At 55.8% G+C, this 22,414-nt stretch overlaps 2 protein-coding genes and 1 pseudogene across 3 annotated transcripts; 2 read left to right on the top strand and 1 right to left on the bottom strand.

Annotated features, from left to right (window-relative positions):
* Window positions 1-22,414, top strand: part of LOC134563112 (zinc finger protein 345-like) — a 147,136-nt pseudogene that overhangs the window by 114,781 nt on the left and 9,941 nt on the right.
* Window positions 8,581-19,641, bottom strand: LOC134563058 (major histocompatibility complex class I-related gene protein-like). Its single transcript, XM_063420831.1, is given in 3 exon segments — window positions 8,581-9,422; window positions 9,773-9,979; window positions 19,626-19,641. Coding segments are annotated over 3 exon segments (693 nt in total). The 3' UTR covers window positions 8,581-8,952.
* On the top strand, window positions 19,124-22,356 carry LOC134563086 (zinc finger protein 239-like). Of its 2 annotated transcripts, XM_063420884.1 has the most exons (3): window positions 19,124-20,223; window positions 20,643-20,724; window positions 20,898-22,356. In XM_063420884.1, the coding sequence occupies exons 2-3, from the start codon at window positions 20,670-20,672 to the stop codon at window positions 22,085-22,087; spliced, it is 1,245 nt and encodes a 414-aa protein (XP_063276954.1). In that variant the 5' UTR covers window positions 19,124-20,223; window positions 20,643-20,669; the 3' UTR covers window positions 22,088-22,356. The 2 variants fall into 2 exon arrangements, with proteins under 2 accessions (XP_063276954.1, XP_063276955.1); XM_063420885.1 differs by lacking the exon at window positions 20,643-20,724 and having other exon boundaries at window positions 19,131-20,223.

A 22,414-nucleotide genomic window follows, 5' to 3' on the forward strand; every position in this document is an offset into this window, starting at 1 on the left:
CAGTGCCATTCCCAGTGTCATTCCTCATCCAAGTTCAGTATTCCATGTCAAATTATCAGTCCCTGTCTCATATTCGCTATCCCATTCCCAGTTGCAGTTCGGTATTTTTGGTCCCTGTCCCCATTCCCTGTCCCCATTCCCAGGGCCGCCTCTCCCATGGGGCCCTCAGGGCTCCCCACCTCGGGCTGCCTGTGGCACACGAACCCTTCAGCCCTGCTGCTGCCCTTGCCCAGCTGCACACAGCACAAGGCGTTGGGCATTTCTCACAGGCCCCAGCTGGCCACAGCAGCCCCTCCTGCCAGCACCCGCTGTGCCTCACAGCCCTCCCTGCTGCTGGGGCCATGCAGGGCACACGGGCCTGCAGGAGCCTCCTGTTCTTGCCACAGGAGCAAGGCTGCAGCTCCAGCCTTTGGGCCCTGGGCCGCAGCAGCCCAGGGGAGGCCCAGCTGCAGAGCTCGCAGCCCTAAATGTGTTTCACTGCAAGGCTTTGGAACTCTGATCCCCATCCCATATTCTCTCTGCGGTCGTTGTTTCCATCTTCCCTGTCCCGTTCCCATATTCCCGTATTGTTCTTCCTAGTCCCGGTCCCCATTCGCGCTCCCCGTCCCCTCTCCGCGGCCGCCGCCGCCATCTCTCCCTTTCGCCGCTTATGACGGGAATTCCCGGGCTGTCGCGCCCGCCAATCACAGAGCGCTATTCGCTCCTAGATTTGCATAACCACGCCTTTAAATTTGTTCCCGCCCTTCGCCGGCTGCAGCCGCGTCCGGGCTCTGTTTCCTCCCAGTTCCATCCCAGTGCTCCCAGTAAGAGCCAGACTGGGACAGAAAGCGCTCGCAATTCCTTCCCGCTGCTCCCAGGATCGCTGCCGGTGCCGGGCGAGGCCGGGCCGCTTTGGAACCCCCCCAGGGCAGAGCGCGGCTGCTTTTGGGTGTCGACACCGGCTGGGCCGGGCTGGGAGCGGAGGAGGAGCGGGAGGAAGAGCAGGGACAGAGGAGGAGGAAGAGGAAACGCAGGAGCAGCTGGAAGAGGAGGATCGGGAAAACGTGAGCCAGAGGAGGAGGAAGAGGAGGAGCGGGAGGAAGAGGAGGAGCAGCAGCAGCAGCAGCAGCACGCGGTTCTCCCGCCCGCCCTCTGAGGCCGCAGCTCCCCCGGCTCCGGCAGCATCGCGATCCCCGGAGCGCGCAGGTCACCGGGGAGGGGGAGCTCGACCAAAATCCATCGAGGGGATCTCCGGGAGGGTTTTTTTTGTTGTTGCTTTTTTGTGAGGCAGGGGATGTTTTCATCATGCAGGACCACAGAGTTGAGCCAGAGATGAGGCTAGAGGGATCTCAAGGCGTCTAAGGTGGTCATTCTCGTGGTACTGGCGGGCAGAGCCTGAAGATGAGCGGGGTCCGGAACCCCCGAGGCTGAAAGGGGCACTGACTTCTGCAGCTGCACTTGGGCAGCAGCACCATCAAACCCAACGCCCTCAGCTCTTCTTTTTCTCAAACCAGGATTTCCCTTTCCCAAACCTTGAACCGCTGGAGGAGGAGGCCACAAGGAAGAGCAAGTATCCCCAGGGGCCGCAGGCAGGTGAGGAGGAAGTCAGTGCCCTTTTTCCCTCTCTGCTGCTCCATCTCCAAGCCCAGCCTGGCCTCTGGCTGCAGGACAACCACGATGCCAACGCCATCCTGCCACGGATGCCCTGGGGGATCTCCTTGCCCTTCCCTGTGACCCGGAGACAAATCCCATCCTCTTCTCGTCCTTCCTTTCCCAGACACGGAACTGAGCACGGAGCCCAGGGAGGACAAATCCCCACAGCAGACCCTCATGGAAGAGGCTGTGTTGAGCGGCTCCAGGGTGCAGGAATCCAACAGGGAGGAAAAGCACCGGAGATGCCGCATGAGGACTGGCTGCAAATGCAGATCTCGGGGATCCGAGGAGGAAAGATTCACCCTGGCCCGGGAACTCAGCAAGAGATGCGGCCAGAGCTCAGAGCTGGGGGTCCATGAGCAGCATCATGATGGGGAGAAGCCCCACAAGTGCTCAAAATGTGAGAAGAGGCAGAGACATAAGTTTATCTGCTACGGGAGAATCCACACACGGGATTGGCCCTACAAGTGTGGGGAGTGTGGGAAGTGCTTGAGCCAGAAATCTGACTTGACTGTCCAGAAGAGGAGCCACAAAGGGGAGAGGCCCTACAGGTGTGGTCAGTGTGGGAAGAGGTTTCAGACCAGCTACAATCTCCTCAGACACCAGCAAAGTCACACGGATGAGAGGCCCTTCCGCTGCCCTAACTGTGGGATGGGCTTCAAGCAAAACTCCACCCTTGTCAGGCACCGGCGCATCCACACTGGGGAGAGGCCCTACGAGTGTCCCCATTGTGAGAAAATCTTCTCCAGGAGCTCTCACTTGACCCGACATCAATGGAGCCAGCACTAAAGGATGTCCTGCAATTGCCATGAGTGCTGGAAGAGCTTTGTGCACTGCTCCAGCTCCATCCCCCAGGGGAGGATACACACTGGATGAGGCCCAGGGACCCCTGGTAGGCAGAGCCCCAGTGATCCATGGTGCCGGTGATCCATGTTGGGAAGACACTTTGCTGAGAGCTCCACATCCTCCTAGCTCCCCATGGGTTTCGTTTTCTTTTCATTTCTCTTTATCCCATCAAAACACCCAAAATCGGGGTAAAAAGAAAATGTTCCTCAAAGACGTGGATGGGGACATGGGGAGATCTTCCAGGGGATGTGGGGAATACTGGGTGCGAGGGAGTTGTTGGTTCCTGGCAGAAACTTTGGGGTTTCCAGGGCTTTGGGCTCCCCAGGCTAAGTGGCCCTGGCTGCATTGGGAGACCCTGGGGGAGGTTCTGGGCCAGCTGATCAAGGACCCCCTGCCTTGGAACTGTGCCCATGTCCTCTCGTCCCTTTTCCTGGTGTCGCATGTCCAGGATCCCCCTGTCACTGCTGTCGCTTCCCTTGCCCCCTGCCCATTCCTGTGTCACCTCACTCCTGGTCCCATCCAGCTCCCATACCAGTCCAGATCCCATTCCCACTCTCATTCCCTGTCCTGTGTTCTCTGACTGGTTGCCATTCACATATTCCTACTCCCATATTCCCTGCCCTTTTCCCATTCTCATCTTTCCGGTCCTGCTGCAGGTCCTGGATTTCCATTGCTTTATTCCCTGTCCTGTTCCCATATTCCCAGTCCCAGTCCCGTTCCTGCATTGCCATTTCTGACAGCGGACCCTCTTCCTAATCCCCAGCCCATATTCTCTCTCCAGTTCCTGTTCCCATATTATTTCCTGTCCTGTTTCCACATTCCCATGCCTGGTGCCATTCCTGGTCGCTCTCCATACGCTGTCCCATTCCTGGTCTCAGTCCTGAATTTCCTGTCCCATTCTGGTATTCCAGCTCCCATTCTTGCTCTCTGTCCCTGTTCCCTGTATCATTTCCAGTCCCTGTCACCTATTTCCAGTCCCATTCTCAGGCCCTGTCCTCATTCCCAGGTCCTGTCCCCAACCCTGGTTGTGTCCCATATTCCCTGATCCATTCTTAGGCCCTGTCCCCATTCCCAGTATCCTTCCCAGTCCCTGCCTCCTTTTTCCATGTCCATTCCCAGTCCCTGTCCATTCTCCGAATCCCTGTGCACATTCACAGTCCTTTCCTGTATAACATGTGGCATTCCCGGTCTTGTCCCAGCCCTCCCCGATCCCTCCTCACCCCCGGCTGAGTGGGGGGCTCAGCCCAGGACCTGTCGTCGTTCAGGGCTCCCCTGAGAGCAGCAAAGGGGAGCGTTCCTGCCTCGGAGAGGCCCCAGCAGAGGATGGGATCCTGTCCCTCTTTGAGGGTGCTTAAGGGCATTCTGGTCCCATTTAAAGATGAGTCGTTCTCTTTTTAAGTTTTTTTGAGGGGCATCCCATCACTACAAGTGTTTTTTCATAGGGTTTTAGGATGTTTGTGTGGCTGCAGCTCCAGAAGCCCATCCTAAGGACGGATCATGATGGCTTAAACTGCATTTTTAGGGGGACCTCCACTACAAGCTACTGCAGGGGATGTTTTTCCCCCCAGGGTGGGGTTTTGGGGTTCTCTCTACCATCACTGCTTGAAGAGCCCCCTATAGTCAAACCCCTCTAGAACTCCCCATAAAAGGGCAACACCACTCCCCTTGATTCTGGCAACAGAGCCCCAAGGAGGGTTCGGGGTCTTGTGTGGATTTGGGGGTATTTAGGGGATGGCAATGGGGGCCCTGTGCTGGGTATAAACCTTCATGAGCAGCTCCTGGGGGGAGTTCATGGTTCTTGGTGCTGTTTGGGGTCACGGTGGTTTTGGGGGGGTGTTTAGGGGCCCCAAAGGCCGAGGTTTTGGCAATTGTGGGGGTGGGACTGGGAATCCCAAGGCTGTTTTAGGGTATCTGCTGGTGACAGAGATTGGACCCCGTGTCAGGTATAAACCTTCAGAAGGTGATTCTGGGGGAGTGTTGGGAGGTTCTGTGGGAATTCTGATGTTCTTAGAGGGTTTGGAGGACTCTGTGCGGGGTTTTGGACTACTGGAGAAGTTTTGGAGGGTTCCAATGATGTTTTCAGGATCCAGGAGGAGGTTGGGATGTCCTGGGGCAGTTGAGGGTTCTTGGGAGGGTTTGGGGGTACCTGGGTGATGCCTGGGTGACAGAGCTGGGAGCCTGTGCTGGGTCTGAACCTTCTCACTGTGCACGGGCAGCATCAGCGTGTTCAGGGAGATCCTGGGTGGCCAGGGGGTTCTCCACAAATCTAATGGGAACTCCCATTAGATATTTGGGATCTCCAAATGCTAAGGGACCCCCCTGAACTCCCCTCACCACTGGATCTGCTGCAAGCATCTCACCTAAAACCCTGAGAGCTGTGATGAGTGGCAGCCTAGGAGTCTTTCTCACTGTCTGCCACACTGGGCAGAACACCCCAGGCACAGCACTACATTAGGGAACTTCCATGGTTTTCTTCCCCTTCTGTTTTCATCACTGACATATTTCCAGAGACATTCCCCCGAAGGTGTGCCCCAGGGGGTTTCGTAATTCCTCAGCCCCAATCTCATCCTGTTGCCAGCGCCTCTTGGTGACCTGGGCAGCGCCGTCTGCCACCGCGAGTCCCCCGAATCCCACCTGGATGGAGTGAAATTCCCGCCCCTCAGAGCCGAGCCCATCGGATCCGTGGATGCTCCCGTGGGACAGGAGGTCCCAGCCGGGAACCTCCTGCAGTGTGTGGAGACCTGGGGACGGATTGGATCCACGGAAACCCACAGAATTGTGTCCTAGCCCTACAGAGCCCCATTCCAGCCCTATGGAGCCCCAGAATGTGATGGAGACACACAGAGCCTCATCCCAGCCCCTTGGATCCGCATGGATGCACATCCCAGTGCCCCAGATGCCGGCCCAGCCCCAGGGATCCCCAGGGCAGTGCCACAGTTGCCATCGCAGGCGCACAGATCCCCCAGGCCCGGCTCCCCGCGCTGAGCCCCGCTCTGGCTGTGCCGCTCCTGCAGCATCTGCAGCTCCCTGCTGGCCCCGTGCCGGTGCCGCTCCTTGCGCTGCCTCTGCCTGTGCCCAGATCCCGCCTCGGCTCCGGCCGCCATCCCCGGCGGCTGCGGCCCCGCCCGGCCCCGCTGGCTGTGGCGGCGCTGGAAGGGGATCCCATCCAGGGAGCCCACGGACACCAACGGGGGAAGCCCGGGCCGGGCTCCGGCAGCGCCACGGGCAGGGAGCGCAGCGAGAGGAGAACTGGGGGGACACGGAGATTTGGGGGAACTGGGGGATCACGGGTGGAAGAAAGGGGGAACGGGGAAAACTGGGAGAACCTGGAAAAGGTTTTCGGGATTCCAGGATTGAGAAAAGGAGATGCTTGGGAGGGGTAGAGGTGGAATGGGTGGGGTTAAGGGGGTCCCTGTATCCAGGAACAGGAGCTCCAAGGGTCCCCGGTGTCCCCACTCCCAGCACAAGGCGAGGAAACCCGGGATAGCTGGGAATAGAGGTCCCGGATGTCCTCAGCGTTGAGGAAAGGAGGGGCTGGGTGTTGAGAAAGGCAGGAATAGGGGTCCAGGGGGTATCTGGGTCAAGGAAAATGGAGCTCAGGGCGTTGGGAGAGGGGAGATGGCCGGGAAAGGGGTTCGGGGGTTGTTGGTACCGGATAATGGGGTTCAGGGTGGAACCCGCGTACGTGAATGGGCGTTCGGGGGGATCGCGGCGTCCAGGAATGGGAGTTTAGGGGCCCTTCGGTGTTCCGGAATGGGCGATCACAGACTCCCGCTGCCCGGTGCCCCCCTCACCTCTCACAGCCCTCTCGGGGCCCCGGGAGTGCCCCCGGCCCCAGCGCTGGAGCCATCGCGCTGCTCCGCTGCGGCCCCGCCCACAGCACCGGCCCCGCCCCCAGGGCCTCCTCCGGCCCCGCCATTGGCGCCGCTCTTTCCTGCCCGCCAATGGCAGCGCGCGTCTTCTGTGTCGTCACCGGTCACCGGGCAGATCTCGGCAGGGAAGGGTGGGGAACGCGGCAGCGAAAGTGCCCGAGGGAGCGCGGGGGGAGGGCAGGGCGGAATTCCAGGGAATCCCCCGGAATCCCCTCCTGGCATCCCCCGGGACCCTCCTCGGCCACGCACTGCGGGACCCCCACGCCGGGCTGTGCTAAACTCCCGGGGCCTGCGCTCAAAGCCAGCCTGGAACCCGCTGCCTTCGGCCCAAAGCCCGGCAAGCACCGCCAGCCGCCGATCCATTTTCTCCTGCGGCTGCGGCTCCCGGCCCCGGCGGAGCAGGACTGGGCGCTGGGACTGCCATCCCTGATTGCCAATCTCCTGCTCTCGCTCTGTCCTGTGCTCTCCCTTTCCTTCGGGTGATCATCAATCCCCGAGCGGCTGCAGAGCCCCGTGCCCAGCTCGGGTTTCCCAGGAAAGGGAGGCCTGGGGGTGCGGTGCCCCGGGCTGGGCGGGAATGGGGGTCCGGGGGTCCCCGGGGTGACAGAAACACGGGGTGCAGGGGCTGGGAGAGGAGGATCCCCGGGAAAGGGGGTGCAGGGGGGTGTCGGTGAAGGATAAGGGGGTGCAGGGGGTCACGAAGCTGGGGAAGGAGATGTGGGGGGGTCCCAGTGTCCAGGAATGGGATTCCAGGGGTCCCAGAGGGACTCCCCAAAGCCCCTCCCAGGGGGGAGCAGGAGCTGGGTCAGGAGCTGTGGGGAGAGAAAAGGGGGTGACCCCAGCCTGGGGGGACATGGGGGAGTCACATGCGCTCCGAGGGGGGAAAACGACCCCGGGGACCCCCCCTCACCTTCTCCTGCAGAGGAGGCCGAGCCCCAGCCCCGGCAGACGAAGCCCAAGACGAAGCCCCCGAGCCCCGGCAGCGTCTTGGGGGGGCGTCCGGCGGCAGCTCCGGGGGCGGAAGGGGAAGGATCCGGGAAAGGGCGGCGGCTGCTGGGAAGAGACCGGGATGCACTGGGACAGGCTGGGATGGACTCGAACACAGGGATACACAGGGATACACCGGTGAGGGACAGGGCACAGTTGAGGGACAGGGCACAGCTGAGGGACAGGGCACAGCCAGGGAACACAGCCTGGCCCAGGGACACTCAGCTCCAGCACTTTGGGCTGTTCTGCCCGGGCTGTTGCCCTTGGGCTCCCAGCACAGGCCAAGGGGGAGAAGCCCCTCCAGAAACTGTTGTTTGCTTGAAGCTTTGCTCTTGAACATTCCCAAGGAGCCCCTGCAGGGGCTGGAGCCTGGCCGGGTGCCCGGGGCCACCAAAGCCGATCTGGCAGTGCCCTCCTGCCCTGGGCAGGGCAGAGAACACCCAAGGAAAGGCTCGTGCTGGGCTCAGGGCAGGGACAGGGCACTCCCCTGGCGCTGCCACAGGCACAACAGAGCCAGCCTGGGGACAGGATTGGGATTTGTGTCCCATGGAATCCCAGCAGGGACTGCTTCTCATTTCACTGCTGGTGGATTTGTTATCTTCTGTTAGAGCCAGGATTAATACTCGGGAGATGGAGCTCTTGTTCAGACTCAGATGTTTATTAATTCTTATCTATGTTACAGTCTCAGGAACCGTCAGCTCTGCTAACAAGTGAAAAATGTCTGTGCCTCTAACTTAAGGTCTTTTAAGCACTATTTATCCAATAACGAGATGACACCTGTATTATTTATACTTTTCACCCAATAACCAGAGACCAAATATTTGCAATGTGGATCTTTTCACCCAACTGGAAATAAAACACCCAAAACCATGAAGAAGAAGGTGAATGAAGAAGAAGGTGAATAAAGAAGAACATAGCCTACATCCTAAATCCTCCATATTGCTTCATATATAAAACCATATACTTAAATCGTAAACCCTAAATTTTCCTTCCTGTGATATCACACAATTCTATTCAACCTACACACCCATAATCCCAGAGCTATCACTCAATTTTGGAAGCCTGTTCTACGGCCTCAGGTCAAATGTAGTTCTTGCTTGAGGGTCAGTGCCTTTTAGCACAGAAAGGCTGAAATTCTAAATTTCCAGGGTTCCAACATCTCCCCCTCTTGTTTGAACCATGTTTGAACCATGAAAACTGTTTTCACAGCTTTCCTTTGCTGGACTTACCACTCCCTGGAGTGCTAGGGAGAAACATCCTTGACTGAAGATTGATTTCTCTCTCTATAGCTACATTTGGCACAAAAGGTGATGTTTACAGAGCCATGGATGTCTAATTCTTCAGGATCAGAAGATGCCTGGGGAAGGTGACTGGAACTGGCCAAGCATCTACTGGCATGCAAACTAAACAGGTGAAAAATGTCTTTCCTAGGGATGTATAGGAAAAACAGATGTTGTCTAAGCCTGATGCTTTAGTTAAAGCCACCCAAAGATTTGTTTAAACAGTGCAAATTTGCTAATTAGACAACTGCTGGCATTTGATTGGTCATCAATTCAAATCATTTCCCAGTGGAATTCCCATGGCAGTGGGTTGGGGGTGTCCATCCATGGAATTCTCACCTGACTGGGATGAGAGTGAGATCTGGCCATGGAAATTCCATGGCAATTTCTGCATTCCCAAGACCCCTTCCTGAATTCCACACTCCCAGAGGAATTCTCTCCCCCCTCCCACACCCACCTTGGTGCTCCAGAGCCTCCTGACCACAGCTGATGTATTTTGGGAGCTCTTCCACACAGGTATGTCCCAGCTAATGCTTCATCTGCTCCACCACGATCCCTTTGCATTCCCAGCACCTCTGGGTGATCCAGGTGGCACCGTCGGACACTGCAAAGCTCCCGGATCCCAGCTGGAAGGAGATGAAATCCCACCCATTGTACCTGTACTGGTGGGATCCATGGACACTCCCTTGGACAGGAGGGTGCAGCTGGAAACCACGTGAACCATGTGGAGACCTGAGAACGAGGACAGAACAGACCCATGGAGTCGTGTCCCAGCCCCACAGAGACCCTTGCAGCTCCCTGGATTCTCATTCCAGCCCAGAGATCCCATCCCACTCCCAGAGATTCTCCCAGCCCCACAGATCCCAGCCCAGCCCCTGGCTCCCCCCACTCCCCCTGCTCTGGTTGTACCAGCCCCGTCTCCAGGTCACTGTGAGCCTCATGCTGGTTCTTCTCCCTGAGCCGGGTCTGGCTATCCCAATATCCCAGCTCTGGCTCTCCCAATATCCCAGCTCTGGCTCTCCCAATATCCCAGCTCTGGCTCTCCCAATATCCCAGCTCTGGCTCTCCCAATATCCCAGCTCTGGCTCTCCCAGTATCCCAGCTCTGGCTATCCCAATGTCCCAGCTCTGGCTATCCCAATATCCCAGCTCTGGCCATCCCAATATCCTGGCTCAGCTCCCGCTGCCATCCCCGCTCTCTGCAGCCCAAGCCAGCCCCGCTCGCTGTCCCAGCGCTCACAGGGTGTCCCATCCATGTCCCCCACAGCCAAGGACTGGGGGACCCCTGGGCTGGGCTCTGACTGTGCCACTTCCTGGTACTGCAACGAGTGGAGAACTGGGGGGACACAGAGATTTGGAGGAGCTGGGGTGGGGGGTTCAAAGTGAGAGTTTGGGGATCCAGGGGGCTCAACTGGTCAAGGAAAGGGGGGACTTGTAGAGCTGGGAGAGCTGGGAAGGAGGTTCAGAGGCTCAGAGTAAGGGAAAGGGAGTGAAAGGACTGGGAGAAGTGGGATGGGGTGTCCAGGGAATCCTGTGCTCAGGAAAGGGGGTGCCAGGGCTCCTCAGTGTGAGGAAAATAGGGGCTGGGGGCTGGGAAAGGCGGGGTGGCTGGGAAAAGGTTGTGTTGGTGCGGGATAAGGGGTGCAGGGGGGTCTCAGTGCTGGGCAAAGGGGTAAAAGAGCATCTTGGAGATGTCGAAGGGAGTCCCAGGGGGTCCTGGTGCCCAGGAAAGGGGAGTCCAGGATTTCTCAGAAAAGGGGGCACTAGGGTGGGGACACCCAGGATGTTTGGAGAGTTCAGGGGGTCTCTGGTTTTGCAGAAAGGTGGGGCTGGGAAAGGCAGGAATTGGGGTCCAAGATGTTCCAGTGCATCCCAGGGTCAAGCACAAGGGAACTCTGGAGGCTGGGAGACAGGGGATGGCCAGGAAAAGGGGAGCAGGGGGTCCTGATGTCCAGAAATAGGGGATTCAAGGGGGTCCCTGTGCAGGATAAGGGGAGCAGGGGGGTCCTGGTGCCAGGAATGGCGGTTCAGGGTCCCGGGGCCGGGGGTCCCACTCCCCCCTTGCCCCCCCAGCCCCAGCGCTGGAGCCATCGCGCTGCTCCGGGCAGGTGTGACAGTGCCCGAGAGACGGCTGGGGGGAAAGGGGGAATCACTTCCAGTTGTCCCCAGTGAAGGCTCTGTAAATCCCAGTTAATCCCAGTCACTCCCAGTATGTTCCCAGTCTCCTCCAGTATGGTTCAAGACACTCCCAGTATATCCCAGTTGCCCTCAGCATGTCCATAGTCATTCCAAGACACTCCCAGTTACCTCCGCATGGTTCACTTGCCCCCAGGATTAGCCCAGTCACTCCCAGTATATCCCAGTTGTTACCAGCATGCATCCTATCATTCCCAGTTGCTCCCAGGCTCTCCACGGTTGGCTCCCAGCATGGGCCTGGTAGCTGCCAGTAAGCCCCAGTCAAAGACCATTCACACCCAAGATAATCCCACTGTGATTGTAGCCACTCCCAGTATGATCCCAGTAAATCCCAGGAGGATGCCAGTGACCCCCAGTGTGATCCCAGTTGCTCCCTGGCAATGCCAGCATGACCCCAGTAGCCTTCAGTATGATCCCTGTCTCTCCCAGTATGTCCCAGCCACTCCCACCATGCTCCCAGTCACTCCCACCTCCTCCCAGTTGCTTTCACCATGATTCCACTTGCTCACAGCCACTCCCACTCAATCTCAGTAGGATTCCAGTCACCCTCAGTGGGATCCCAGTCTCACCCAGCACAGGCCCAGCTGTTCCCAGTGTGCTTCCAGTCACCCCAGCATGGTTACAGACACTCCCAGTATATCCCAGTTGCCCTCTGCATGTCCATAGTCATTCCGAGTGGCTCCAGTGGCCTCAGTAAGGTGATAGTTATCCCAGTATAATCCCAGTCACGTCCAGAATATCCCAGTTGCCTCTAGCATGCATTCAGTCATTCCCAGTTACTTCAATTTGCTTGCAGCATGATCCCAGTTTCTCTCAGGTACTTCCAAGTGTGATCCCAGTTGTTCCCTTTCAACACCAATGTGATCCCAGTAACCTCCAGTATGATCCTAGTCATAGGCCAGCACTCCCAGGATGGTCCCAGTATAATCCCAATTGCTTCCAATCACTCCTAGTATGGTCCTAATTGTCTCCAGCTGGATCAACCCAGTCAGTCCCAGTACGATGCCATTTGCTCCCAGCATGCCCCCAGTCGCTCCCAGTAGGGTGGATGATGGGCATGGTATGTTCTCTCAGGTACTCCCAGTGTTAGCCCAGTCACTCCCAGTATGATCCAAAAATGAGCCCAGTGTGCTCCCAGTCACTGCCAGTAGGAACCAGTTGCACCCCACATGGTTCCAGTTGCTCTCCTTCACTCTCACTTTTGTTCCAGCATCTCCCAGTGTCTCCCAGTGTACCTCAGTTCCTTCCAGCATATTCCCAGTCATTCCCAGTTCCTTCCAGCATGATCCCATTTGCTCACAACCACTCCCACTCAACCTCAGTGTAGTTGCATTCGCTGCCAGTATGATCCCAGTCATCTCCAGCACGATCTGAGTTCATCCCAGTATAAGCACAGTTCCTTCCAATCATCCTCAGCATGCACCCAGTCACTGCCACTTCTTCCCAGTTCCTCCTAACATGATCCCAGTTCCTCAGAGCTGCTCCCAATCACCCTCAGAATGATCACAGTCATTCCCAGTTGTCCTAGGGTGACAAGACACTTTCATGCTTTGTATCCCAAATCGTGTGTTTCTGTTCCCATGTTCTCAGTTTGTTTTGTCTATAGCTGAGCCCCTCCCCCGGCTCTTTGCTTTTGGCTTGCTTGCTGCTAGCTTTAGGCTGCTTTGCTGGCTTTGCTCTCTTGCTTTCTGCTTTTTCCTTGCTTTTTGCCATTTTTCTGCTTTTGTTTTTCCCCTTCTTTGCTTCCTCCCTTCCCTGAAGACATCGGACCTGCTTCGGGCCCTGATTCAGGAACGTCAAGGGAAAACCCCCCGGAGTCTGCACCTGAGAGAAGCTTTGGCACCTCCCCAGCAGAGACTGCTCACCCTCTCTTGGACTGGTGAAAACATTTGCTGTCATCTCGGACTGTTTTTCTTGTGTTGGGGAGTGTTTTTTTGTTGTTTCTCAATAAACAAGTTTTTTCCACTTTTCCTCTGAGGAAATTCCTCCCAAACCCGGTGGTGGGGGAGGGAGCTGTGGAGATTTTTCCCTAATTTTGTCCTAAACCAGGACATACATTTTTGGTGGCCCATACGGGAAAGCGATCATACAAAGTGGAAAAAACGTTATTCTAATAATATTTTGGTTTCAGTTGTTTTGTGGGCATATTGGTATGTCTCTTTTTGAAGTTATAATGTCACTTGGAGTGAAAGCCTGCCTCTATTTCTGGACATTAGGGTTCTTTGAAGTTTTAATACCTTTGTGGTCCCTAGGTTTATTTTCTTATCCAGAAATAGCTCCGGTATTGTCCCTAATGCGTAGTTTTGTAGTAGAGGGACACTAACCAGAATATTTATTGGGCTGGGCTTGGTTGTGATGATTTGCAAGAGGTTTATAAAAATATTGTTATCGGTTCCAGGAATGGATGGTTCATGGTTGTGTCTGTGTACTCAGTTTGTTAGGGGAGATGCAGGGGAGGAGGCTTTTCGGCCTTTGCTCTCCTTCTTCTCCTCTGAATTGTTTACATCTCTATTAGAAAATGTTTGGTCCTCTCTGACTGCCAAGGACACCATCTTTCTGGCATTTAATTTAGTAAGCTTTCTTTATACTGTCTGCAGTTTATATAAGATGAAGGCTGAGATTCTAGAGGGGCTGGTGAGACTCCTGATTTAGGAGTAAAACCAAGGGTGAATAATCCTGAGTGGTGTGGGAAATGGGAGGATATGGGCCAAAGTTTAAAGGAGTTTTCTGACCCTGTAGTCTGGGACTTCCCATCTGAACAAATTCAGAACCCAGCTGAGGTGGTAAAGTATCTGAAAGAGAGGTGCCATGGTAACACTAAGGAGGAAAGGATCATTGCAGTGAGCTGGGCCCTGGCACATGCTTATCGCACCCTGCTAGATACTGTGGGGCAGCAGACAGAGGAAAGGGAACAGGGAGATAAATTAGTTACTGTCCCAGTCACTCAGGCTGCAGCAAACATCCCAGGATCCAGGCCAGTAGTTAAACCAGACAGTAAGCCCCAACCAATGGCTGTTGCTGCAAATACAAAAGGTGGAAAGTGCAAAAGCAAGACTGACCGAAGGGTGGAGGATGATGATGATCCAAGAGAAGGACCCTCACCAAAATCAGAGACCACAGCAAGTGGCATAGATTCCGGAGCCAATATTGATTCCTTCTCCCTGAAGGACCTTCGAGGCCTAAGGAAGGATTATAGGCGACAGCCCGATGAGTCTATAATTAGTTGGCTAGTCCGCCTTTGGGATGCGGCAGGGGAGGCTACCATTCTGGATGGCACTGAAGCGAGGCATTTAGGATCCCTGTCACATGATCCTGTCATCGACCAAGGCATGATGAGGAGGGCTAGCCCTCACAGCCTCTGGGAACGGGTCCTGGACAGCGTAGCACAAAGATACCTGTGTGCAGATGACCTCTATATTCAGCAGACACGGTGGAAGACCATAGAACAGGGGATCCAACGCCTGAGGGAGATGGCAGTGGTAGAGATCATTTTTTCAGATGATATAACAACTAGGAATCCGGACTTAGTACCGTGCACACCTGTAATGTGGAGGAAACTTGTGCGCCTTGGGCCACCTGAATACGCTTCTGCTCTAGCAATAATGAAGCAGGATGAGGTATATGAGACTGTGCTCGATATGGCAAAGAAGCTTCGGGCATATGCAGATGCTGTACATGGCCCGACTCATGCCAGAATTGCAGCTGTGGAAACACGACTGCAGAAATTAGAAGATAAAATAGAGGAAAGTCGTAAGAAACTCAGGGAAGAGATTAAGGAGGACCTCCTCCAAATCTCAGCTGTACAAATTAGAGGCCCTAGTATCCAACGCAGACGTTCCTCTGTTGGGGAGAGAAGGTACACCCCACGAGCTGAGTTGTGGTTCTTCCTACGTGAGTCTGGAGAAAACATGAGGAGATGGGATGGGAAGCCTACTGCTGCTCTGGCACAACGGGTGCGTGAATTGAAGGAAGGCAGGAAAAGGGAAGCAGCTCCAGTTGCCCGTACTCGAACTGTCAGGCATAATGATGATGATGACTTGTCCGATCCCCTTGAAGGAACCTCCAAGACATATGTCTCAGGAAAGAAGGATAACCAGGCTTAGAGGGGCCCTGCCTCTAGCCAGGTAGAGGTTAGGGAAAACCGAGTTTTTTGGACAGGATGGGTTCTATGGCCTGGCACATCAAAGCCACAGAAATATAAAGCTTTGGTTGATACCGGTTCTCAGTGTACCCTAATGCCATCGGAACACGAGGGAACAGAACCTATTTCCATTGCCGGTGTGACGGGGGGATCACAAGAATTGACCCTGTTGGAAGCCAAGGTGAGCCTGACTGGGAAGGAGTGGCAGGAACATCCGATTGTGACTGGCCCAGAGGCTCCGAGTATTCTGGGCATAGACTATCTCAGGAATGGCTATTACAAAGACCCTAAGGGGTTCAGATGGGCTTTTGGAATAGCTGCTGTGGAGGCAGAGGGCATTAAGAAATTGAACACCTTGCCTGGACTGTCAGAGAACCCATCTGCAGTAGGACTCCTGAAGGTAGAAGAGCAACGAGTACCTGTTGCCACCTCGACAGTGCATCGCCGGCAGTATCGAACAAATCGAGATGCTGTGATCCCCATCCACAAGATGATCCGAGAGCTGGAGAGCCAAGGGGTGGTCAGCAAAACCCACTCACCCTTCAACAGTCCCATCTGGCCTGTGCGTAAATCTGAAGAAGAATGGAGATTGGCCGTGGATTACCGTGCTTTGAATGAAGTGACTCCACCGCTGAGCGCCACTGTGCCGGACATGCTGGAACTCCAGTACGAGCTGGAGTCCAAGGCAGCAAAGTGGTACGCCACAATCGACATTGCTAACGCATTTTTCTCCATTCCTCTGGCTGCAGAATGCAGGCCTCAGTTTGCTTTCACCTGGAGGGGCGTGCAGTACACCTGGAACCGATTGCCCCAGGGGTGGAAGCACAGTCCCACCATCTGCCATGGACTGATCCAGACTACGCTAGAGAAGGGTGAGGCTCCAGAACATTTACAATACATTGATGATATCATTGTGTGGGGAAACACAGCAGCAGAAGTGTTTGAGAAAGGAGAGAAAATCATCCAAATTCTCCTGGAAGCTGGCTTTGCCATTAAGAAAAGTAAAGTTAAGGGACCTGCTCGGGAGATCCAGTTCCTGGGAGTGAAGTGGCAAGATGGACGGCGCCAGATTCCTACTGATGTCATCAACAAAATCACAGCTATGTCCCCACCAACCAACAAGAAGGAAACACAAGCTTTCTTAGGTGCTATAGGTTTCTGGAGGATGCACATTCCTGAATATAGTCAGATTGTGAGCCCTCTTTACTTGGTTACCCGTAAGAAGAATGATTTCTATTGGGGCCCTGAACAGCAGCAAGCCTTTGCCCAGATCAAGCAGGAGATTGCTCATGTGGTAGCCCTTGGCCCAGTCAGGACAGGACCAGAGGTGAAGAACGTGCTCTACTCTGCAGCCGGGAACCATGGCCTGTCCTGGAGCCTTTGGCAGAAGGTGCCTGGTGAGACCCGAGGCCGACCATTGGGATTCTGGAGTCGGAGCTACAGAGGGTCTGAAGCCAACTACACCCCAACAGAGAAAGAAATCCTGGCCGCGTATGAAGGAGTCCAAGCTGCTTCAGAAGTGATTGGTACCGAGGTACAACTCTTCCTGGCACCTCGACTACCCGTGCTGGGGTGGATGTTTAGAGGAAAGGTTCCCTCCACCCACCATGCTACCAATGCTACATGGAGCAAGTGGATTGCCCTCATTACACAGCGCGCCCAAATTGGGAAACTAAATCGTCCTGGGATTCTGGAGGTAATTACCAATTGGCCTGAAGGTGAAAGCTTCAGTCTCACTGGTGAAGAGGGAGAAGAGCAAGTGACCCGTGCTGAAGAAGCTCCACCGTATAACCAACTGCCGGCAGAAGACACACGCTACGCTCTTTTTACTGATGGTTCCTGTCGCCTTGTGGGGATGAACCGGAAGTGGAAAGCAGCCGTATGGAGCCCCACACGACAAGTCGCACAAGCTATCGAAGGAGAAGGTGGATCGAGTCAACTCGCAGAGCTCAAAGCCATTCAGTTGGCCCTGGACATTGCTGAAGCAGAGAAGTGGCCAAAACTTTACCTTTATACTGATTCCTGGATGGTAGCCAATGCTCTGTGGGGATGGCTGAAGAGATGGAAGGAGGCGAACTGGCAGCGCAGAGGAAAACCAATTTGGGCTGCTGAAGAATGGAAAGACATCGCTACCCGGTTAGAGAAACTACCTGTGAAGGTTCGCCATGTAGATGCCCATGTCCCTAGAAGCAGAGCTAATGAGGAGCAGCAGAACAATCAGCAGGTAGATCAGGCTGCAAAGATAGGGGAGTTGAAGATAGATCTTGACTGGGAGCACAAAGGAGAGCTGTTCCTAGCACGATGGGCCCATGATGCCTCAGGCCACCAGGGTAGAGATGCCACCTATAAGTGGGCACGAGACCGAGGGGTGGATCTAACCATGGACAGCATTTCTCAGGTTATTCATGACTGTGAGACGTGTGCTGCCATTAAACAGGCCAAGCGGGTGAAGCCCCTCTGGTATGGGGGGCAGTGGTCCAAGTACAAGTATGGGGAGGCTTGGCAGATTGATTACATCACGCTGCCTCAAACCCACCAAGGCAAGCGCCATGTGCTAACCATGGTAGAAGCCACTACGGGATGGTTGGAAATCTACCCCGTGTCTCATGCTACAGCCCGCAACACCATCCTGGGCCTTGAAAAGCAGGTCCTTTGGAGGCATGGTACTCCTGAGAGGATTGAGTCAGACAATGGGACTCATTTTAAAAATAATCTTATTAACAACTGGGCTAGGGAACATGGCATCGAGTGGGTGTACCACATCCCCTACCATGCACCAGCTGCAGGTAAAGTGGAGAGGTACAATAGATTGTTAAAAACCACTTTGAAAGCACTGGGTGGGGGGTCTTTCAAGAACTGGGAGCAGCATTTAGCAAGAGCCACCTGGTTAGTTAACACTCGAGGTTCCACCAACCGAGCAGGTCCTGCCCAGTCTGAGCCCCTTAATATAGTAGATGGAGATAAAGTCCCAGTGGCCCATGTCAGAGGTTTGTTGGGGAAGACAGTATGGATTAATCCTGCCTTGAGTACAGGCAAACCCATTCGTGGGATTGTCTTTGCTCAAGGACCAGGTTATACCTGGTGGATAATGCAGAAAGATGGGACAACACGTTGTGTACCTCAGGGAGATCTGATTGTGGGATGATATCATTGTTTACTGAGCGTTACCACCATTGTCTGTACGTTAGATCATACAGATATGAGACAGAAGGAAACGTGAAAGTGTCAAAGGTCTGAGCAAGTAAGATGGAAGGAAATGTGGAAGTGTGGAAGGTTTGAGCAAGTGAGAAGAAAGGTTTTTTTTATTGTGTTCAGTAACATGTTCACGATATGGGATAAGGGGTGGAATGTCCTGGGGTGACAGGACATTTTCATGCTTTGTATCCCAAATCGTGGGTTTTGTTTTTTTTTTTCCCCTGTTCCCGTGCTCTCAGTTTGTTTTGTCTGTGGCTGAGCCCCTCCCCCGGCTGCTTGCTTCTGGCTTGCTGCTAGCTTTAGGCTGCTTTGCTGGCTTTGCTCTCTTGCTTTCTGCTTTTTCCTTGCTTTTTTGCCATTTTTCTGTTTTTGTCTTTCCCCTTCTTTCCTTCCTCTCTTCCCTGAAGACATCGGACCTGCTTTGGGCCCTGATTTCAGGAACATCAAGGGAAAACCCCCCGGAGTCTGCACCTGAAAGAAGCTTTGGCACCCTCCCCAGCAGAGACTGCTCACCCTCTCTTGGACTGGTGAAAACATTTGCTGTTATCTCGGACTGTTTTCCTTGTGTTGGGGAGTGTTTCTTTTTTTCGTTGTTTCTCAATAAACAAGTTTTTTCCACTTTCTCCTCTGAGGAAATTCCTCCCGAACCCGGTGGTGGGGGAGGGAGTTGTGGAATTTTGTCCTAAACTAGGACACACCCGCTGTGCCTCACAGCCCTCCCTGCTGCTGGGGCCATGCAGGGCACACGGGCCTGCAGGAGCCTCCTGTTCTTGCCACAGGAGCAAGGCTGCAGCTCCAGCCTTTGGGCCCTGGGCCGCAGCAGCCCAGGGGAGGCCCAGCTGCAGAGCTCGCAGCCCCAAATGTGTTTAATGGAGCACTTTGGAACTCTGATCTCCATCCCATATTCTCTCTGCGGTCGCTGTTTCCATCTTCCCTGTCCTGTTCATACATTCCCGTTCCCAGTGCCATTCCCGGTCACTATCCCCATCCCCACTCCCATTCCTGCTCCTACTCACGTATTCCCTGTCCCAGGCCCAGTCCCAGATTGTTGGTCCCACTCCTAATCCCTGTCCTCATTCCCGGTCTCATTCCAAGTCCCTTTCTCGTATTTTGAATCCCTCTCCCGGTCCTGGTCCCGTTCTCGGCCCCTGTCCCTATTCCTAGTCCTGTCCCCATTCTCTGTCCCACTCCCAGTCCCGGTCCCCATACCCGATCGTGTCCCGCATTCCCGGTGCCAGAGCCCATTCGCGCTCCCATTCCCGATCCCTGTCCCCATTGCTGCCACGATTCCCAGTCCCCGTCCCCAATTCCCGGTCGCATTCGCAGTCGTTGGCCACATTCCCGCCTCTAGTCCCGTATTTCCGGTCCCATTGTTGCTCTCGGTCCCGTACTACCGCCCTCTGTCCCGATTCCCAGTCCCCATTGCCAGTCCCTGCCACCATTCCTGTCCCCATTCCCGCTCCCCGTCCGCTCTCACCGGACGCCGCCGCCATCGCTCCGGCCCTGCCCGGGCCCTCACCGGCCCGAAGAAACCCCGCGCCTCTCCCGCCCACCAATCACAGCGCGCGATGGCTCCTCGATTTGCATAACCACGCCATCTGCCTTGGCCACGCCCAGCGCCGGCTGCAGCCGCCTCCGGGCGCTGTTTGCTCCCAGCTCCCTCCCAGTGCTCCCAGTAAGAGCCAGACTGGGAGGAAAAGCGCTCCCGACTCCTTCTCGCTTCTCTCAGGATCGCTCCCGGTGCTCTCAGTATCGCTCTCAGTGCCGCGCGTGGCGCAGTCCCTTTGGAATTCTCCCCAGGGCACAGCGCGGCTGCTTTTGGATGTCGACACCTCCCGCTCTAGGCTTGGGAAGGAGGAGGAGCGGGAGAGGAGGAGGAGGAGAAGAAAAGGGAGGAGCGGGAGGAAGAGGAGGAGAATGAACAGCATCGACAAAGGAGGCGGAAAAGGAAGAGGAGGAGCGGGAGGAGCGGGAGGACGATCAGCAGCAGCAGCAAGAGCCCGCGGTTCCCTCGGCTGCCCCCTCAGGCCGCCGCTGCCCCGGCTCCCGCAGCATCGCCGCCCCGGAACCCGCAGGTCAGCGGGGAGGGACAGGTCGTCCGAAATCCATCGGGGGAGTGGGGGGGGGGCTCCGGGAGGCTCTTTTAGGGGTCCGGAGATTTTTGAATTTTGCAGAACCCCAAAGTCGAGCCAGAAACGGCCCTGGAGGGATTTTGGGGATTCCCACGTGGCAATCGCCCGGTACCGGCGGGCAGAGCGGCGATATCGGGTTTGAGGAGAGACGGGGCGGAACGCGGCAGCCCCGGAGCAGGGGGAACGCAAAGGGGCGATACCAGAGCAGGGGGACTGGCCAGAATGGAGGAGTGGGGGAGCCCTGATATGAGCGGGGTCCGGGCCCCCCGAGGCTGAAAGGGGCGCTGACTTCTGCAGCTGCACTTGGGCAGCGGCACCAGCTAAACCAACGTGCTCAGCCCTTGTTTTCCCCCCCAAAAAAGGATTTCAGATTCCCAGACCTTGGCGCGATGAAGGAGGAGGGGGCCGCGAGGAAGAGGAAGATGTCCCGGGAACCGCAGGCAGGTGAGGAGGAAGTCAGTGCCCCTTTCCCCCTCCCTCCTGCTCTATGTCCCAGCCAAGCCTGGCCCCGGCTGCAGGACAACCCCGCTGCCGACCCCGTCCTGCCGGGGGGATCTCCTTGCCCTTCGCTGTAGCACGGAGGCAAATCCCATCTTCTCCTTGTCCTTCCTCCCTAGAAAAGGAGCTGAGCACGGAGCCCAGGAAGGACAAATCCCCACAGCAGAACCTCATGGAAGAGTCCGTTTTCAGGAACTCCACAGTGCAGGAATCCAACATGGAGGAAAAGCCTCGGAGATCCCGCACAAGGAGGGGCTGCAAACGCAGATCTCGAGCATCTGAGGAGGAAAGATCTACTCTGGGCCGCGGAGGTGGCCGGAGCTCGGAGCTGGAGGTCCCTGACAAGTCTCAGGATGGGGAGAAGCCCCACAAGTGCTCAAAATGTGGGAAGAGCTTCAGGCGGAGATCCTACCTGGTCTGCCACAAGGTCATCCACACTCTGGAGATGCCCTTTGAGTGTGATAAATGTAGGAAGAGGTTTCAGACCAGCTCCAGTCTCCTCCAGCATCGGCGGGTTCACACAGATGAGAGGCCGTTTGTCTGCCCCGACTGCGGGATGGGCTTCAAGCACAACTCTGTCCTCATCACCCACCGGCGCATCCACACCGGGGAGAGGCCCTACGAGTGTCCCGAGTGTGGGCAGAGCTTCACCCAGAGCTCCACCCTGACTGCCCACCGGAGGAGCCACACAGGGGAACGGCCCTATGAGTGTTGGGAGTGTGGGAAGAGCTTCAGCCGGAGCTCCACCCTGATTGCCCACCAGAGGAGACACACCGGGGAGGGTCTCTACGAGTGTGAGCAGTGTCAGAAGACCTTCATCCGGAGCTCCAACCTGATACGCCACCAGGCGATCCACAAGGGGGAACGGCCCTACAAGTGTGGCAAGAGGGAACAGCTGTACGAGTGTGGGGAGTGTGGGAAGAGTTTTATTCACAACTCCAATCTGATCCTTCACCAGAGAATCCACACAGGGGAGAGGCCCTTCAAGTGTGGGGAGTGTGGGAAGAGCTTCAGCCAGAGCTCCCACTTTACTGTCCACCAGAGGATCCACACCGGGGAGAGGCCCTACGAGTGTGACCAATGCAAGAAGAGGTTTCCAACCAGCTCTGATCTCCTCAAGCACCAGCGGATTCACACGGATGAGAGGCCCTTCCGCTGCCCCGACTGCAGGAAGGGCTTCAAGCGAAACTCCAACCTCGTCAGGCACCGGCGCACCCACACTGGGGAGAAGCCCTGTAAGTGTGAGCATTGTGGGAAGAGCTTCTCCAGCAGCTCAACCTTGACCAAACACCAACGGAGCCAGCACTGAGGGAAGCCCTGCGAGTGCCCCAAGTGTGGGAAGAGCTTCATGCGCTGCTCCAGCTCCATCCCCCATGGGAGGATCCCCCCTGGATGATCCCCAGGGACCCCTGGTGGGCAGAGCCCTGGTGATTCCTGGTGCTGGTGATCTGTGTGGGGAAGACACCTGGATGAGGGCTCTTCATCCTCCTGGCTCCCAGTGACCTGGATTCTCTTTTCATTTCTCTTTGTCCTTTCAAAACACCCAAATTCAAGGTAAAAATAAAGATGTTCAACAAAGACGTAGATGGCGACTTGGGGGCATCTTCCAGGGTATGTGGTGAATGCGGAGTGTAAG

Source organism: Prinia subflava, chromosome 33 (genome assembly GCF_021018805.1).
Source record: "Prinia subflava isolate CZ2003 ecotype Zambia chromosome 33, Cam_Psub_1.2, whole genome shotgun sequence".
In the NCBI taxonomy this organism is placed as follows: Eukaryota; Metazoa; Chordata; class Aves; order Passeriformes; family Cisticolidae; genus Prinia; species Prinia subflava.

Coding starts and splice junctions, on each gene's coding strand:
- LOC134563086 (XM_063420884.1), top strand. CDS start 20,670: ATGAAGGAGGAGGGGGCCGCGAGGAAGAGGAAGATGTCCCGGGAACCG. Junction 20,725..20,897: donor GTCCCGGGAACCGCAGGCAG/GTGAGGAGGAAG, acceptor CTTCCTCCCTAG/AAAAGGAGCTGAGCACGGAG.